This window comes from Procambarus clarkii, chromosome 10, assembly GCF_040958095.1.
Source record: "Procambarus clarkii isolate CNS0578487 chromosome 10, FALCON_Pclarkii_2.0, whole genome shotgun sequence".
Lineage (NCBI taxonomy): Eukaryota > Metazoa > Arthropoda > Malacostraca > Decapoda > Cambaridae > Procambarus > Procambarus clarkii.
The window spans coordinates 30,159,522-30,179,145 of record NC_091159.1 but is presented as its reverse complement, the minus strand read 5'-3'; the positions used below and the strand labels follow the sequence as shown (position 1 = coordinate 30,179,145).

Below are 19,624 nucleotides of genomic sequence, written 5' to 3'. Positions count from 1 at the left end.
GGCTGGCGGTAGCAGGGATGCCAGATTGGGCTACAAGTAGCGAATTGGGCTACTTTTCAGAGCCCGCGCTCCCAATTTTTTAATTTCGCTACTTGCGACTTTTTGGGCTACTTTAAAAACAAGTTGGGCTATTAATGTTAAGAAACTCAATGATGATTTTTGTTTTTTATAATGTCATGTGTACAAATCACAGCCGCGTCCAACAGCTTGATTGAATAGACCACTTACCGCAGGAGGCCAGAAGGTCAGAGACCGACCCCCTGGGGACGTTGATCCTAGGAACTACCCAAAGAAAAAGTAACCGCAAGGCAAGATAATCCTCCCTAGGGGCTATAGATTTCCCAACCTTAATTGCCGAAAAGAAGTTACCGCTGTTACTTTTAGAATTTGCTTAAGTGTTAAGATAAAGGAGTGTAAAATGGGGAAGTGGTCTAAATACCAGGAAGCGTTTCAGATGTCCTGGCTTAAAATTAAGGATCCCGTGTTTGAAAAGTGGTTGGCTGAAGTGAAAGAAGATGGAAATAAGGCTTGTTGTAAAGTTTGTAGAACTGAGATAAGAGCTCATAGAAGTGGTTTAAAGAAACACAGTGAAACATTAAAACACAGACAAAATATGTCGGAGGTAAGTCATCAGCAGATGAACATCAAGTCTGTTCTATCAAAGAAGGAAGATAAACTTACTAAATTTGAATGTCGTCTGTCTGTATGTACTGTCGCTATCTAGAAATCTAACATTATGTTTGTAACTCATCTTGTATGTATGTACTTTTACCTGAATAAACATTTGATTTGATTCGATTTGACTAAACAAAAATTGGGCTACTCTACTTGCAAATTCGCTACTTTTTGGCTGTCAGCTCGCTACTTTAGCAATTTGGAACTGGCAACCCTGCGGTAGCACCAAGGATCAGCTGACGCCGTAAACACAACAGCCCGCCGGGCCCGTCCCACAGTGTGGCAAGTCTCCCTCTTAACACACGCTACAGCTGAGTCCCCGCTCCTCTGCCTACACCACAAACTCTTGAAACATTGTCATTCTCAATAGTGAACTCCTGGTTCAACCTTGAAGCCGAGCGGACGTCTGGACACCTCCTCCGCCTAGGGGTCGCCTGGTCACGTCTTGTTTTCCTGTTTTGGCTTTGCTACTGCCGCTTGGCATCCCTTTTCAGCGGTCCGATTGTACGACGCCTGGCGCACGGGGCAACCCGTTCTCGCAAATTCGTATAGTCAATATTGACTTATTAACTACGTGCATAGGTGATATACTAAACATAATAGATACCCTTAAAAAGCTTCATAGAAAACACCGACCTTACCTAACCTTGTTAGTATCTTAAGATAAGTATCTTATTGCTTCGCAATTACAATTATTACTTAACCTATACCTATAATAGGTTAAGTAACAATTGTAATTACGAAGCTATAAGATGCTTATCTTAAGATACTAACAAGGTTAGGTAAGGTCGGTGTTTTCTATGAAGCTTTTTAAGGGTATCTATTATGTTTAGTATGTCACCTATGCACTTATTTATAAGTCAATATTGACTTTACGAATTTGCGAGAACGGGACGGGTCAAGTCGTCTACTGCAATTTCGGATACCAGGCTAGAAACAACTTCGTTCACTGAGAAATTTGTACATACAAACCATTTTGTTCATATATGCGCTGGTTTGTGTTCGCTGCTGTTCTCGTCTGAATAAATACATGACACTTCATCATATAACTAGCACTTCCATTAACAATGCTTACCGCACTGTTTGTATTACTTTGTTTGTTAACAAAGCGCTCTAACTCTCAGGGGGGAAAGCGCTGTAACGTACGGTTATATTACATTGTTGGGTTGCGGTCCGTCTAATTACCACAAGCTTCAGAAAGCTTACTGGCAATACGTTAGTAATGAATAAATATGATATATTTACTCATTATAATGTTGGTGCTGAATGTACAACGCGAAAAAACATAATTTTAATCTGAAAAAGTATCTTTTTATAAAGAAATTAGACGAAAATAAAAAGCTGGTGACGCCAAATCAAGTCGACAATCCAAGCTTCAGTTAGGTTTGGTTTGGTTAGGTTAGGTTAGGTTAGGTCAGGTCAGCCTAACCTAACATATCATATTTATTCATTACTAACGTATTGCCAGGAAGCTTTCTGAAGCTTGTGTAGCTTGTGGTAATTAGACGGACCCTTGGGTAGATGAGATACACAGTGTTTAGTTAGTTTTATATTTATTTAGTAGGGCTGGATACAGCAGTGTCGTAGACGTTGAGACGAAGCTTGGAGCAGAGGAGAGAGCTGAGTGTGGCCGTAGTCGCGGAGCTCTATGTGGGGAGAGCGTTGTAGCTCAATGCGGTCCTAGTCTGCTGCCTGTTCTGTGTCGAAGCTGTAGTGTCTTGGAGATGATATACAAGACACAAGATACATAGACACTGTTAATGTACAGTGTCTTGTATCCTGGCGCACATATCGCCTTGGGTCACAGGATTGTTGATAGATTTTTTTTTGACGTGTTCTGGCTGGTTCTCCAGACGGGGTGACTTTCAGGTCAATAAAGAGGTCAATTGGGAACTACTTTTGTCATGGGCTGTGTAGATTGTATCAAGCAGACTAATAATGGCATCAGTGGTACTCTTATTTTTTGGGGGAAATATAAGCCAAACTGGCATTGATTTATCATGTTGAATTTTACATGGCAGGAGTCGAGCCATTTGTAAATAATTTGTTCATATATTTTTTATAGTACATTATTGGTAAATTTGATATATTGATAAATTTGATAAATTATACATATAGATACTTAATGAAGCTGCCAGAATCAATTTGTTAATTCCTTTGTTTACAGGTTTGATAGAAAATATGAAAGTTGATGCCCATGCCAAGCTGTTGTATATGTAAAGTTAAAACTGTATAGGTGTTTCGACACCTCGTTTTCTAATTGTTAAACGGTAGACATCGTTAGGTTGGGTTTGGCTGGGTTAAATTTTGTAATAATATTCTTTGATGTGAAGCCTGGCATTAGGCTTTAATGACAGGATTATAAGTTGTCTAAAGAAATCAATCCCTGGATCAATCCCTTACAGGCATCATGGTGCATGCTGGTTGCATAGTTCACTAACCTTATCCCTGTGCCAATATGCTTGGTGCCTGTAATTTCTCTGTTCACTTCACATGCCCTTTCAGATTCCCTTAAGCAACATAAATTAAAGTAACAAGATTAAATTGAAATATAAAACAAAACCTTCCCCCCCCCCATCATTGGGTAATCTCACATCATTAATGTTTTACAGGAAGACAGTTCTTTCTTATCTGATGTAAAATGCAAGCAAGAAGATACTGAAGTTTGACAAAGAGACCTGAACTTGGAAGAAACTACTGTGGCAAGATGATGGTCAGAAAAGCAATCTTTCTCGGCTATCAGCGAACTGTATTGGAGAATTTAATGCGTTGCCAGTTTTCTTCAGCATCGGTGATCCATTCAAAATATAGAACTAATTTGGCCAAAAAGTTTCTACTACAAAATGAAGGCAAGAAGAGGTAATACAATACATCTTCATCCATACTCATTGCCAGTTTCTCAGTCCAGTGAGGGGGGGGGGGGGGTATATATTTACACTACCTGAATTAATCTAACGACCATCATCTTTAGTGCCCTCGACGGGGACAGGAAATCAGCGGCTTGTCAAATAAACCCCCCCCCCCCACATTGTTCTTGAGTTTTTTTTCAGCTATATATGCTGGGCTTTCCATATACATTAAAGTGCAGTCCTGTTCATTTATTGTCAACCTATGCTAGTCCCTTCCACATACAGGCATGTATTTTAGCTTTACTAGCAGGATTGAGATTTGGCTCATAGGTCCCATTTCAAACTCTTGGAACTAGTATGCTGTATTTTCTCACAATTTGATCTTATCCACAATAACATTTATTCTTTTCTAATAACCCTCTTCAGGTGCACAATCACTTCCTCATTTTGCTAAACTTTTTTGTTTCTTCTTTACACAGTATGAATCCAAAATACTCTACAGTATATGAATTCTCAACTAATTTCAGGGCTTTACTGTCCCTTTCAATCATAAATGTCATAACAAAATTCAGTTTTATAATGTTAGGCTTCAGTAAGAAAATTTGAACTGCTGATTTTACCGTAATCAGTCATTCAAATTTTCTTACATTTTGAAAAGAATCACCTTGTCTAAGCGACAGTTACTTTCATCTTGCTCATTATGTACAAATGACTTACCACTTCATGTAACTTGTCACTTTCTACTGTCATTATGGAAGTGCTAAAACTGCATGTGCAAAATATAATTAAATAAATATCTCTGATATACAGTTTACTGTATAGTGAACAATTTATCCAAAGAAAGTCATTACTTATGATAGGGCAATCCCTTACCTATCCCTGAGAAAGCACCCTGTGATTGGCTGAAGACAATTGGTCAATTACTTAAAATACAGTACTGTATATTGATGATAGTTTTCTCACTCATCCATACTGCATAATCACATCATCTTTTCAATATTTGTTTTCATAAGACAAATAATATTAGTCCAACCAATTGACATATATTTTCTGAGTGATAAACAAATGGAATGGATTACTGTATCAGAAAAAAAACAGGCAAGACTAATACTGTATATACTGTATTGTATTTATATATACCTTGAGGTTACCTTACCTTGAGGTGCTTCCGGGGCTTAGTGTCCCCGCGGCCCGGTCGTCGACCAGGCCTCCTGGTTGCTGGACTGATCAACCAGGCTGTTAGACGCGGCTGCTCGCAGCCTGACGTATGAGTCACAGCCTGGTTGATCAGGTATCCTTTGGAGGTGCTTATCCAGTTCTCTCTTGAACACTGTGAGGGGTCGGCCAGTTATGCCCCTTATGTGTAGTGGAAGCGTGTTAAACAGTCTCGGGCCTCTGATGTTGGTGGAGTTCTCTCTGAGTACCTGTTGCACCTCTGCTTTTCAACGGGGGTATTCTGCACATCCTGCCATGCCTCCTGGTCTCATGTGATGTTATTTCTGTGTGCAGGTTTGGGACCAGCCCCTCAATTATTTTCCATGTGTAAATTATTACGTATCTCTCCCGCCTGCGCTCAAGGGAGTACAGATTTAGGCTCTTTAGTTGGTCCCAGTAATTTAGATGTTTTACTGAGTGGATTCTAGCAGTAAAGGATCTCTGCACGCTCTCCAGGTCAGCAATTTTTCCAGCTTTGAAAGGGGCTGTCATTGTGCAGCAGTATTCCACTCTAGAGAGCACAAGCGTTTTGAAAAGTATCATCATCGGTATAGCATCTCTAGTGTGAAAAGTTCTTGTTATCCAACCTGTCATTTTTCTTGCAGTTGTGACGGCTACTTTATTGTGTTCTTTAAAGGTAAGGTCTTCCGACATGAGTACACCCAGATCCTTTACATTGCCTTTTCGTTCTATGTTATGATTTGCCTGAGTTTTGTACGTGATTTCTGTTTTTATATTTCAATTTTTCCGTAGCGCATGAGCTGGAACTTATCCTCGTTAAACACCATATTATTTTCTGTAGCCCATAGAAAGACCTGATCTACATCTGATTGGAGGTTTGCCGTGTCCTCTATGTTGCCAACTCTCATGAAAATCCTAGTGTCATCTGCAAAGGATGATACAGTGCTATAGGTTGTGTTCTGGTCTATGTCCGATATGAGGATGAGAAAAAGTACTGGAGCAAGCACAGTACCCTGGGGGACTGAGCTCTTCACGGTTGATGGGCTGGATTTTATTTTGTTGACTATTACACATTGGGTTCTGTTAGTCAGGAAATTGTAGATCCATCTGCCTATTTTCCTGGTAATTCCTTTTGAACGCATTTTATGTGCAATAACACCATGGTCACATTTATCAAAAGCTTTTGCGAAATCTGTGTAAATTACATCAGCGTTTTGTTTGTCTTCCATAGCATCTAATGCCATATCATAGTGGTCCAGCAACTGCGACAGGCAAGAGCGCCCTGTTCTGAAACCATGTTGTCCGGGGTTATGGAGATGCTGTGATTCCATGTATTTTGTGATTATATTTCTTAGCACTCTCTCAAAAATTTTTATGATGTGCGATGTTAGTGCTATTGGTCTGTAATTTTTTGCCTCTGCCTTATTTCCTCCTTTATTGAGTGGTGCTATCTCTGCTGTTTTTAGTATGTCAGGGATAACGCCAGTATCTAGGCTTTGTCTCCACAGAATGTGAAGGGCCTGCGATAGTGGTTTTTTACAGTTCTTGATGAATATGGAGTTCCAAGAATCCGGGCCTGGTGCAGAGTGCATAGACATACTGTTTATGGCTTCTTCAAAATCTAGTGGGGATAGGGCGACGTCTGATATATGATTTGATGTTGGTATCATATCCATGAAAAATTCATTTGGGTTATCAATCTTTAGCGCATTTAATGGCTCGCTGAAAACAGAGTCGTACTGCTTCCTCAGTAACTCGCTCATTTCTTTTTTTGTCATCGGTGAAAGTTCCATCTCCCTTTCGCAGGGGCCCGATACTAGATGTGGTTTTTGATCTTGATTTTGCATAGGAGAAAAAATATTTCGGATTTCTTTCTATTTCACTGATGGCCTTTTGCTCTCTTTGCCTCTCCTGGGTTTTGTATGATTCTTGTAGCTTGAGTTCAATTGTTTCTATTTCTCTACCTAACCTTCTTTGCCGTTCTTGAGATAGGGTGCGACTCTCAAGTTGTTCCGCGATTCGTTTTCTTCGCCTATATAGGGAACGACGTTCCCGTTCCAATCTGCATCTCTTCCTCTTTTTTCTTAGTGGTATGCGGTTTGAACATATTTCTAGTGCTACTGAGCTTATTTTTTCCAGGCACTGGTTCAGGTTTGCATTTTCTAGCTGTTCTTCCCAGTTTATTTCTGTGAAGTCCTGGTTTATTTGCTCCCAGTTTATCTGTTATTATTGAAGTTGAATTTGCTGAAATCTCCTCCACCGGGAATCTGGACTGGTTTTGAAGGTCCATTCCCCATGGTTTGTCAGAACTTCAATTAAGTTGTGATCTGAGTAACTGGTACTGTATTTGTAATCATTATGTTCCCGATCAACTCATCATTATTAGTGAAAATGAGATCCAGCGTGTTCTCCTTCCTAGTTGGTTCTACTATTTGCTGGTTTAAGGCAAATCTATCGCACATCCGTAGCAGGTCATTTGCATGTGCCTGTTCATTTAGGCTACTTCCTGGTATTCTTTCTGATATTACTGTATTAGCCAGGTGCTTCCATTTCAGGTGCCGTAGGTTGAAGTCCCCAAGCAGGATGATGATCGGAGCTGGATTTGTGAGGTTTTCCAAGCAGTGTTCTATTTTCATTAGTTGGTCTTTAAACTGCTGAGAGTTTGCCTCCGGTGACTTATATGCAAGGACAACAACTACATTTAGGATCTCTATTTTGACTATCAGCACTTCCACCATATCATTTGAGGTGTTTAGCAGCTCAGTACAGATGAGTGTGTCTTTGATGTAGAGGCTGACCCCACCCTGAAGCCGGTGTTTTCCTATCACATCTGAAGAGATTGTACTCTGAGATCCATATTTCACCATCAAGGTAGTCCTTTGTGTGAGTTTCCGTTAGGGCTGCAAACACTGCATTTACCTCATGAAGGAGACCATCTATAAAGTGAACTTTGTTGGATTTGCGTGTTTTTATACCCTGGATGTTGGCAAATATAAATGATGTTATCGTGTTAGTGGAAGTGCTGGATGCTTTACTTGGTGTTAATATCTGAGGCTCTGGTAAGGAGGCCACTGTGTTTGCGTCCTCTCTAGCATTTGACCGAGTTGGTGGTAGAGTCTGGTCATTTTTAGCCATTCTTCTCCTCCTCCTCATGTTAAAAAATTATCCCGGTCGATGGAGTAGTGGCTGTTTTCATAGTCGTAGTCTGTCGGTTTTATTCGCCTAGTACCTCTTATATGAAAAGCTGGACATTCAGCATTGAAGCACTCTTTCCTGTCCAAAGAGTTCTTGCAAATTTCTGGGTGGAAGAATTCACAGCTTTTGGTACATTTACCTGTATTGAGGAGGTTTCTGCACTTTCTAGGGTGATCGTATGTACAACGTTCCATTTATTCTTCCCGATTCCCCATGCTTACAGGTTGCCCATTTGTAATACCAACAGATTTTGGGGCCTTGTTTTGTTTGTTTCCCTTTGCCAGGGACCGCACTCTGCTGCGGCGTCCCCGACACTGTGCCCTGCTCCGGTGCTTGTGACACCGCGCTCCGCTCCGGGGCCTGTGACACCGCGCTCCGCTCAGGCGTCCCCGACTCCGCGCCCTGCTCAGGCGTCCCGACTCCGCGCCCTGCTCAGGCGTCCTCGACTCCGCGCTCCGCTCAGGCGTCCCCGACTCCGCGCTCCGCTCAGGCGTCCCCGACTCCGCGCTCCGCTCAGGCGTCCCCGACTCCGCGCTCCGCTCAGGCGTCCCCGACTCCGCGCTCCGCTCAGGCGTCCCCGACTCCGCGCTCCGCTCAGGCGTCCCCGACTCCGCGCTCCGCTCAGGCGTCCCCGACTCCGCGCTCCGCTCAGGCGTCCCCGACTCCGCGCTCCGCTCAGGCGTCCCCGACTCCGCGCTCCGCTCAGGCGTCCCCCGACTCCGCGCTCCGCTCAGGCGTCCCCGACTCCGCGCTCCGCTCAGGCGTCCCCGACTCCGCGCTCCGCTCAGGCGTCCCCGACTCCGCGCTCCGCTCAGGCGTCCCCGACTCCGCGCTCCGCTCAGGCGTCCCCGACTCCGCGCTCCGCTCAGGCGTCCCCGACTCCGCGCTCCGCTCAGGCGTCCCCGACTCCGCGCTCCGCTCAGGCGTCCCCGACTCCGCGCTCCGCTCAGGCGTCCCCGACTCCGCGCTCCGCTCAGGCGTCCCCGACTCCGCGCTCCGCTCAGGCGTCCCCGACTCCGCGCTCCGCTCAGGCGTCCCCGACTCCGCGCTCCGCTCAGGCGTCCCCGACTCCGCGCTCCGCTCAGGCGTCCCCGACTCCGCGCTCCGCTCAGGCGTCCCCGACTCCGCGCTCCGCTCAGGCGTCCCCGACTCCGCGCTCCGCTCAGGCGTCCCCGACTCCGCGCTCCGCTCAGGCGTCCCCGACTCCGCGCTCCGCTCAGGCGTCCCCGACTCCGCGCTCCGCTCAGGCGTCCCCGACTCCGCGCTCCGCTCAGGCGTCCCGACTCCGCGCTCCGCTCAGGCGTCCCCGACTCCGCGCTCCGCTCAGGCGTCCCCGACTCCGCGCTCCGCTCAGGCGTCCCCGACTCCGCGCTCCGCTCAGGCGTCCCCGACTCCGCGCTCCGCTCAGGCGTCCCCGACTCCGCGCTCCGCTCAGGCGTCCCCGACTCCGCGCTCCGCTCAGGCGTCCCCGACTCCGCGCTCCGCTCAGGCGTCCCGACTCCGCGCTCCGCTCAGGCGTCCCCGACTCCGCGCTCCGCTCAGGCGTCCCCGACTCCGCGCTCCGCTCAGGCGTCCCCGACTCGCGCTCCGCTCAGGCGTCCCCGACTCCGCGCTCCGCTCAGGCGTCCCCGACTCCGCGCTCCGCTCAGGCGTCCCCGACTCCGCGCTCCGCTCAGGCGTCCCCGACTCCGCGCTCCGCTCAGGCGTCCCCGACTCCGCGCTCCGCTCAGGCGTCCCCGACTCCGCGCTCCGCTCAGGCGTCCCCGACTCCGCGCTCCGCTCAGGCGTCCCCGACTCCGCGCTCCGCTCAGGCGTCCCCGACTCCGCGCTCCGCTCAGGCGTCCCCGACTCCGCGCTCCGCTCAGGCGTCCCCGACTCCGCGCTCCGCTCAGGCGTCCCCGACTCCGCGCTCCGCTCAGGCGTCCCCGACTCCGCGCTCCGCTCAGGCGTCCCCGACTCCGCGCCCCGCTCAGGCGTCCCCGACTCCGCGCCCCGCTCAGGGCGTCCCCGACTCCGCGCCCGGTCAGGCGTCCCCGACTCCGCGCCCCGCTCAGGCGTCCCCCGACTCCGCGCCCCGCTCAGGCGTCCCCGACTCCGCGCCCCGCTCAGGCGTCCCCGACTCCGCGCCCCGCTCAGGCGTCCCCGACTCCGCGCCCCGACTCAGGCGTCCCCGACCTCCGCGCCCCGCTCAGGCGTCCCCGACTCCGCGCCCCGCTCAGGCGTCCCCGACTCCGCGCCCCGCTCAGGCGTCCCCGACTCGCGCTCCCGCTCAGGCGTCCCCGACTCCGCGCCCCGCTCAGGCGTCCCCGACCTCCGCGCCCCGCTCAGGCGTCCCCGACTCCGCGCCCCGCTCAGGCGTCCCCGACTCCGCGCCCCGCTCAGGCGTCCCCGACTCCGCGCTCCCGCTCAGGCGTCCCCGACTCCGCGCCCCGCTCAGGCGTCCCCGACTCCGCGCCCCGCTCAGGCGTCCCCGACTCCGCGCCCCGCTCAGGCGTCCCCGACTCCGCGCCCCGCTCAGGCGTCCCCGACTCCGCGCCCCGCTCAGGCGTCCCCGACTTCGAGCCCCGCTCAGGCGTCCCCGACATCCGCGCCCCGCTCAGGCGGTCCCCGACTCCGCGCCCCGCTCAGGCGTCCCCGACTCCGCTCCCCGCTCAGGCGTCCCCGACCCGCGCTCCGCTCAGAGCGTCCCCGACTCCGCGCTCCGCTCAGGCGTCCCCGACTCCGCGCTCCGCTCAGGCGTCCCGACTCCGCGCTCCGCTCAGGCGTCCCGACTCCGCGCTCCGCTCAGGCGTCCCCGACTACCGCGCTCCGCTCAGGCGTCCCCGACTCCGCGCTCGCCGCTCAGGCGTCCCCGACTCCGCGCTCCGCTCAGGCGTCCCCGACTCCGCGCCCGCTCAGGCGTCCCCGACTCCGCGCCCCGCTCAGGCGTCCCCGACTCCGCGCCCCGCTCAGGCGTCCCCGACTTCGAGCCCCGCTCAGGCGTCCCCGACTCCGCGCCCCGCTCAGGCGTCCCCGACTCCGCGCCCCGCTCAGGCGTCCCCGACTCCGCGCCCCGCTCAGGCGTCCCCGACTCCGCGCCCCGCTCAGGCGTCCCCGACTCCGCGCCCCGCTCAGGCGTCCCCGACTCCGCGCCCCGCTCAGGCGTCCCCGACTCCGCGCCCCGCTCAGGGCGTCCCCGACTCCGCAGCCCCGCTCAGGCGTCCCCGACTACCGCGCCCCGCTCAGGCGTCCCCGACTTCCGAGCCCCGCTCAGGCGTCCCCGACTCCGAGCCCCGCTCAGGCGTCCCCGACTCCGCGCCCCGCTCAGGGCGTCCCCGACTCCGCGCCCCGCTCAGGCGTCCCCGACTCCGCGCCCCGCTCAGGCGTCCCCGACTCCGCGCCCCGCTCAGGCGTCCCCGACTCCGCGCCCCGCTCAGGCGTCCCCGACTCCGCGCCCCGCTCAGGCGTCCCCGACTCCGCGCCCCGCTCAGGCGTCCCCGACTCCGCGCCCCGCTCAGGCGTCCCCGACTCCGCGCCCCGCTCAGGCGTCCCCGACTCCGCGCCCCGCTCAGGCGTCCCCGACTCCGCGCACCCGCTCAGGCGTCCCCGACTCCGCGCCCCGCTCAGGCGTCCCGACTCCGCGCCCCGCTCAGGCGTCCCGACTCCGCGCCCCGCTCAGGCGTCCCCGACTCCCCGCGCCCCGCTCAGGCGTCCCCGACTCCGCGCTCCGCTCAGGCGTCCCCGACTCCGCGCTCCGCTCAGGCGTCCCCGACTCCGCGCCCCGCTCAGGCGTCCCCGACTCCGCGCCCCGCTCAGGCGTCCCCGACTCCGCGCTCCGCTCAGGCGTCCCCGACTCCGCGCTCCGCTCAGGCGTCCCCGACTCCGCGCTCACGCTCAGGCGTCCCCGACTCCGCGCTCCGCTCAGGCGTCCCCGACTCCGCGCTCCGCTCAGCGTCCCCGACTCCGCGCTCCGCTCAGGCGTCCCCGACTCCGCGCTCAGCTCAGGCGTCCCCGACTCCGCGCTCCGCTCAGGCGTCCCCGACTCCGCGCTCCGCTCAGGCGTCCCCGACTCCGCGCTCCGCTCAGGCGTCCCCGACTCCGCGCCTCCGCTCAGGCGTCCCCGACTCCGCGCTCCGCTCAGGCGTCCCCGACTCCCGCGCTCCGCTCAGGCGTCCCCGACTACCGCGCTCCGCTCAGGCGTCCCGACTCCGCGCACCCGCTCAGGCGTCCCCGACTCCGCGCCCCGCTCAGGCGTCCCCGACTCCGCGCCCCGCTCAGGCGTCCCCGACTCCGCGCCCCGCTCAGGCGTCCCCGACTCCCGCGCCCCGCTCAGGCGTCCCCGACTCCGCGCCCCGCTCAGGCGTCCCCGACTCCGCGCCCCGCTCAGGCGTCCCCGACTCCGCGCCCCGCTCAGGCGTCCCCGACTCCGCGCCCCGCTCGAGGCGTCCCCGACTCCTGCGCCACCGCTCAGGCCGTCCCCGACTCCGCGCCCCGCTCAGGCGTCCCCGACTCCGCGCCCCCGCTCAAGGCGTCCCCGACTCCGCGCCCCGCTCAGGCCGTCCCCGACTCCGCGCCCGCTCAGGCGTCCCCGACTCCGCGCCCCGCTCAGGCGTCCCCGACTCCGCGCCCCGCTCAGGCGTCCCCGACTCCGCGCTCCGCTCAGGCGTCCCCGACTTCCGCGCCCCGCTCAGGCGTCCCCGACTCCGCGCCCCGCTCAGGCGTCCCCGACTGCCGCGCCCCGCTCAGGCGTCCCCGACTCCGCGCTCCCGCTCAGAGGCGTCCCCCGACTCCGCGCCCCGCTCAGGCGTCCCCGACTCCGCGCCCCGCTCAGGCGTCCCCGACTTCGAGCCCCGCTCAGGCGTCCCCGACTTCCGCGCCCCGCTCAGGCGTCCCCGACTCCCGCCCCGCTCAGGCGTCCCCGACTACCGCGCCCCGCTCAGGCGTCCCCGACTCCGCGCCCCGCTCAGGCGTCCCCGACTCCGCGCCCCGCTCACGGCTTCCCCGACTCCGCGCCCGCTCAGGCGTCCCCGACTCCGCGCCCCGCTCAGGCGTCCCCGACTCCGCGCCCCGCTCAGGCGTCCCCGACTCCGCGCCCCGCTCAGGCGGCCCCGACTCCGCGCCCCGCTCAGGCGTCCCCGACTACCGCGCCCGCTCAGGCGTCCCCCGACTCCGCGCCCTGCTCAGGCGTCCCCGACTCCGCGCCCTGCTCAGGCTCTGCTGCCACCGAGCTCTGTGCCACAGCTGGTTGTACCTTGGTGTCATGTACAGTTTTGTTTGAAGACATTAGAATTGCTATGCAGGCATTAATTAGTAATTCTGTTTTCGGCGGGAGTTTTATCAAGGATTTCCATCAATTTCAAAAAAGTTACATCATCCTTTTTGCAGAGCCAGTACACAGAGTGGTCACTGGGACCATTTCTCCTTGAATTGTTAGTCATGTTGGCACATTTTTTGTGTATGGCTGCTGAACAGAGTTGGCATTGAAAGCTCTGTTGGTAATCTACCTTCATTTTGCATTCTATGCACGTTTTTATCAAAGCCATTTTTGAACACTTCTGTTCAGTGGTAATGGTCTTACAAGGTGGGGTGTTGACCGGTGGGGGGGTTGACCGCGGGTGCTGGCTGTGGGTATTGACCATGGTGTTTACCAACTTGAGACAGGCCTGGAGGAGGCTGTATGGATGGCCACTGTTGCTACCATGTGTCGCACTCTTAATTTATTTTGTTCACTTGTTAGATTACATTACTTTCATTTCCCACTAGTTACCTTACAGCGGCGACGTCTAGTTTCTGTGTCTGGGCATAGTTACCTGAGTACGTTACACTATTTGAAAGAATACACACACAGAGGGTACTGGGGTGGGCCTACCTCCAAGTGGCCCTTGTTTACATACACACGACGGACTTATTTTGTGTATAATTTGTTCACTTGATATTAAAATATGTTATCTTAATTTTTGTTATAATAGACACAGGTTTTGCATAGAGAGCTTAGCACTATGGGCACTGATTACTTGATGTTTCAATAGCGAGAAATGTGATTTATTGACGACTAGGCAACTATCGCCTAAGGCCTCCTGGCACCACGAGGGCAGGCCTTGACTACACACGAGTTTCACTTATTTTTTCTTGAACACAAACGATCGGATGGTAATCACTATGATATATTGGTTAATATGCTGAGACACACTTTAAAAAGTTATTTGACTGTGTTTAGTTTCTGTATCACTGAAATATCCCTAGATATATATTGTTTTCCGCGGAGCTCGCACCGCGTGGCCCTTCCCCTCTCACACCCAGAAACAGAACCCGTATATACTGTAAGATTTTAAATACATTTCTTCAGATTCATAACTTTCATTGTACCAAAATGAACTTATCATTTAATTAATTTCCTTACTTGAACCCAATTAATTCTTGCCTGTTAAATATCTTTGTACCTTCTTTCTGAGCTAGGCTGCTTGGTTACTTTCTTAGGCTATATCCTGCTCTTCCCAGGACAGGATTAACAACAGTGTGACACTGTTGACATTTGCTTTCCATTATGTCAGGGAACTTTTAAAATGTCATCACTGGGTGACAGTGGCAGACGGAAGAGACTGGATTACTCCGTCCAGCCTATATGAAACCTAATTTTTTGCTAAAAAGAAAACCTCCAAGCATTACGTGGACTTGACGGTGATTACTAAGGACCGTCTTGTCGATCTTCCTGGATACTGTACTATCTTTAGGTTATCTTGAGATGATTTCAGGACGTAGCGTCCCCGTGGCCCGGTCCTCGACCAGGCCTCCTTTTTGTTACTCACCCCCAGGAAGCAGCCCGTAGCAGCTGTATAACTCCTAGGTATCTATTTACTGCTAGGTGAACAGGTGCATCAGGGTAAAAGAAATCTGCCCATTTGTTTCCGCCTCCACTGGGGATCGAATCCAGAACCTCAGGACTTAGAATCTGATTGCGCTGTCCTCTTGGCTGTCAAGCCCCTACCCCAGACAACCACCAGGTGTCAACACCCTACATGTTAACACTTTCTGCGGATGAGGACTCCTCCTGGCATCCTGTTTCGCCTACCCGCTCCCGCATGGTGGACATAAATTTATGTCCTCTTTTAAAATATTTGTATAAAATTCAATTTTTATCCGATTTACTTTAGGTTTGTTTCAACCTGCACGCCATGAGGCTCTCTTTCTCACCAATAGGCTGCATGGTACAATAAGTTCATGAAAGGTTCACAAACATAACAAAAGTAAAAACATTTCGTGTGTGTTTGACTCTCACTGATATGTTCCAGCTTTGTTTTATATTTGGCGCTATTCTATCTTACGCTTTGTTGATCTTTTTACCTACGGGCTCATAGAACATTCTATTGGGAACACATTGACACAAAAATGAATGACGTACATAGAATAATAATGTCATGAGAGTGAAATAAGTATAAACTTTCAAAACGCCGTGTGTCGTCCCGTCACCGATACCGGGTAACAATTTCACCACTTCCCACACTCTTGCGGGCGGGCCGCAATCATTATTCTACGCTTATATTCATATCACCGTGTTGGGAATTTCATTGCGAGTCCATTGATACCAAAAATTAACGCTGTACGACAAGTGTGGAGGTGATAACAATCCCAAGAGTAAAAACATTTTGTTGCTGTTGGGTGCTCACGGCGAGTCATCCTCGTAGTTATTTATTTGGTGCTGGTATCCCTATACGTTTCGTGACTTTTTTTACTGATGTTCTTCTAGAGAATTTTATTGCGAACACGTTGGCACCAAAATGAAATACGTAGCTCGAGAACTAAGGTCAGGAGAGTAAAAAGCGTACATGTATACACATTTTTGTTTTTACGCTTACGCGGCAAAACGCCGTGAACACATACCACTTTTTTTTTTACCTTCGCCGGGATACTGAAAGTTTTAAGAGAGTTAGAGAGAGCAACCATCTTCACATTTAGACTGGCTCTCTCCTATTATCCTGATCCCCATTTTTCAGATTCTTAGATTATTGTAACGTAATATGTCCAGTTCTGCTAATCCCTATTATCTGTGAAATCACATTGCAATTTGGGGGCATAGAACACTTATTTATACCAAATAACACAAATTTCATTAATTTCCTACATATTCTTTTGCATTTTCCTATTAAAATATAATTTTAAAATATAAAAAAATATAAAAAAATTAAAATATAATTTTAAAGTATAATTATAGCACATGTACTGGTATCTGTTAACAATTAATACCAAAACCACCAAAATATCCATAAAATTATGGCATACTAAATTTCCTGGGAGGGGGGGGGAGGACCTTTCAGTAGGTCCCCGTAGCTAGGCAGTGGTCAAGCCATGCCTTAGGTAGCTGCAAAAGACCTCCGATACCCCAAAAACTCCGAGATCCCAATTGGGAGCCAGAACCAGAATCTGGCCCTCTTTTGTGGCGAGGGGAGCTTGGAGCTCAGGATCTACTGAACACCAAGACAAATCCCCATGAGAAAGCTTAAACAGCAATTCAAGCAACTGCATGAAACAAATTCATAAATCAGAAAAATACTACCAGGTCATACCCATGGAAGAAGTTGGTAAAAGGTGGTGGTCCTGGGCGGGAGGGATGTCAGCAGCCTCGTCTTTCAGTGTACTGTATTGCTTGCATTTAAGAAAGTGGTTGTTGAAGCAAATTCAATCCACAATTTTAAGAAAAATATGATAAAAATGTTAATCTTGAGAGAGAATTAATGCACCAGGTACAAATGGGTGGTAATAAAGGTGTGACAGGCATTCAGGTGGGTATCTTTGGACATCTACTGAAGGACACATCAAAAGAGGCATTTCATCACATTCAGTACCATTTTATAAAGTTGTCTGCCTCTTGAGTTAGGAAGTGAGTACTGTATTTATTGGTTTTGTACTTCAGGGTTCTGTTTGTTCAAATTCTGTAATATATTGCTGTCATGCAAGTGGAGAGTTGATATACCTGGTATTCAAAATTTCTTCCAGGCGTGTATGGCATGATGGTAGGATGATGACAAACCCCTCTGAATTGGCTAAGCCTCTTGGCAAAGGAGTGAAAACTACACATCGACTTCGAGTTTTGAATAAAGTTTTACGGGATAAAATCACTGATGTAATGTCTACAGGGAAAGTGTCAGATGAGTTGTGTGGTGTTAGTCTTGAAGTGTCTGAGGTTTGTATCCACCATTAATATTGTCTGCATACATTGCAATTATCTAGAATATATGGTCATATGCTTTACAAATTTAATTTCTTATAATTTTTCAATATATTATAGTAATTCATCTTTTATAACAATTTGTAGTATTTTATTAGAGTAAATTATAGTTTCTGGGGGAGCCCCGTCGGCTCCCCGGAGCTATCCCAGGCTGATATGCTAATGTCAGACTTTGGCATCAGTCATGTGTATGGAGTTCTTAGGCCTACCGGGGACCACGGCCAGAACCGGGCCCCCTCAGAGAGGCAAGGGGAGCAATGGCCTATAGAAGCCCCCGTGTAGTTGGAAGCATTCTATGTCTGCCATCGACCGGAACAGGCACCCAGAAAGGTAAGCGCCCCAAAACAAACCCTATTCTGGTTAAAAAATTGCTACCTAATACCGAACTAGTGGATAGAACTCCCCAACCGAAAACAAGCAAATTAGTGTGACGTCACACACTGCCGCGCCGCTGTCTGCGCAGCTCCCCCCTCCCCGGGAGGGGGAAGGGGGAGCCCCAGACCCCCCGCGCCGGCTACCCACACCTCAGTTCTTGAGGCTGATGCTATAGGCGATGGTCGTGTGCTCTGGCTCCGGTGTCGCTACTGCACTGTGCTTTGAGTGTGGTGTTAGTTTTGTGGGTGCGAGAGCCAGGAGTTATCTTCAGTACTCGGGCTGCATGCGCCTAGGGCTGCCTTCCCTAGGTGCCCTGTAAGTACTGCCCTTGGGGCTTGGGGCCACCTTCCACAGGCTCCTCGGGGTCTGCCTCTGCTGGTCCGTTTTACCTTTCGGTTTTTCGGCCGCCTGTTTGGGCTCTTGGGTGTTCTGTTCTCCCTTGTTACCGGCAGGTAAGAGGCAGTTTGCACTGGTAGGGGCGCAGGGTGCTGCTCAGCTTGTAATTCCCGACATCGCGGCCGGCTCTGTTCCTTGGGGTTCGCTGTCCTCTTGCGGGGTTTGTTTTTCTTTTTGTTTTTGCCTGGTGGGGGGTTCTGTCATTTTATTCAGTTTGTTTTTGCCCTTCCACTGTTCTCCTCGGTGGCGCCCCCTGCTAGGTCCCCGTGAGTGTACACGTCCCTGGGGTTCAGCTTTAGAAGTTTGCTTGGTAGTTTTGGGCGCCGGTTTGCTGCACCCTGCCTGGGACTACCTGAGCGCGAGTCCTCTTAAAGTAAACGCTCAGGACCCTGGGAATCCCCTAGGGGGCGCGTGGGTCCGATGGATGTGACCCCGGAGTCCCCACTCGCTGTGTGCGAGTTTGAGGGTTGCTCGGTCCCCTTGTCTCAGGGTGACCCTCATTGTTTTTGCCTCTGCCACGCTGCCTGTTGGGTCGGTGATACTTTCGACCCTGAGTCCTGTGAGTGTTGCTGCTTGCTTGTGACTCAATTTACCCAATCCTCTGATGATTCTATTCGGGTACAGGCGGCACGTGCGTTGCAGTCTAGGTTTCGTCTGTTGCAACGCGCTCGGTTGGTTGCTTCCCCGGATGCCCCGGGGCTGCCCCGCTTTGCTTTTCGAGACCCGGACTTGGGGGTGGGGGTCGCTTCGATCCTGGTTCAGTCCGCACCTCCTCGTCCTTCCCCTTCTGTTCGTTCTGGTCCCCCGCCCCTGCTTCCGGCCCCGAAGCGTCTGAGGGTTTTCGGGGTCGGAGCAGGGGTTACTTGATCTCGAGACTCGTGCAGCTTCGGGGGTTGCCCCTTCCGGGGGGGCGGCAGAGGCATTCTAGTCTTGTCTCCCGGCCGAAGCTTCAGGGTCTGACCAGTGGGCCCCCCTTCCTCCAGCTTTTCCGGCTGCTCCGTCCTTGTCTTGTGGGGTCGGGGCTTGGGGAGAGGACTCGGCCTCGGGTCCTGTGGTGACGGACCTCGAGGCTGGGGAGGGGCTGACTTGGGGGCCTTGGGCCCCGCTGGACCCCGCCTGGGTTTTTCTTCCCACTGAGCGGGGCTTATTGTTACAAGGAGTGGGGTTTTCTTTCCCCCCCTCTGCGTACGAGTTGGATTTGGTGTCGGCCCCTCCCCGGGTACGGTTCCGTGTTCCCCCGGGTACGTCGGTTCCGTCCTTCCGGAGGTTTTCGGCTTATCGCATCCAACCTGGTGTGGTGCGAGCGGCCTTTGCAGCTTACCTCCTGCGTGACCCGGATTATGCCTCGGAAATGGATCCGTCCACAGTTCAGGTTTGGGACTTCGTTCCCTTTCTGGCTCCGTTACGAGGTTCCGGAGTCATCCTGGCTAGCAGACTGCCCCTTGTTTGGTCTGGATTCCTGGCATTCCTTCTGTCGTTCCCGCACGCTGGAGTGGCGGGAAGCTTCCACGGTGCTTCAGGTTTTCCTGGGGGGTGAACTTGAGTACCTGAATGAGTGCTTGTTTGCCCCTGCCCTTCCCCGCGATGTGGGCGTTATTCAGCTCCATGTGCAGGTTCCCTCCCTTTCGGCGGCGCTCGTGGCGGAGGACTTGCGCGCTCGGGGCCTTTTGTGTTCGGCCTTGCGGTTCTTTTCCCTCCTGGAGCTGTCTTCGGATTGGCTCGTGGAGGATGTGGGGACGCTTGGGTCCGTCCCGGG

The 19,624-nt window shown here is 52.2% G+C and overlaps 1 protein-coding gene across 4 annotated transcripts in view; it reads left to right on the top strand.

Annotated features, from left to right (window-relative positions):
* Positions 1-879: 879 nt before the first annotated feature.
* The window catches only part of LOC138349517 (putative ribosome-binding factor A, mitochondrial), a 35,938-nt gene continuing 17,193 nt past the window's right edge, over positions 880-19,624 (top strand). Inside the window, exons 1-3 of one of the 4 annotated variants that reach the window (XM_069321819.1) lie at positions 880-957; positions 3,288-3,534; positions 16,866-17,052. In XM_069321819.1, coding sequence (XP_069177920.1) covers positions 3,383-3,534; positions 16,866-17,052 — 339 coding nt within the window. In that variant the 5' untranslated portion in view covers positions 880-957; positions 3,288-3,382. Of the gene's footprint in view, positions 1,105-1,649; positions 1,670-3,287; positions 3,535-16,865; positions 17,053-19,624 lie in introns of those variants that run through there. The other 3 variants (XM_069321822.1, XM_069321818.1, XM_069321820.1) reach the window with 3 other exon arrangements.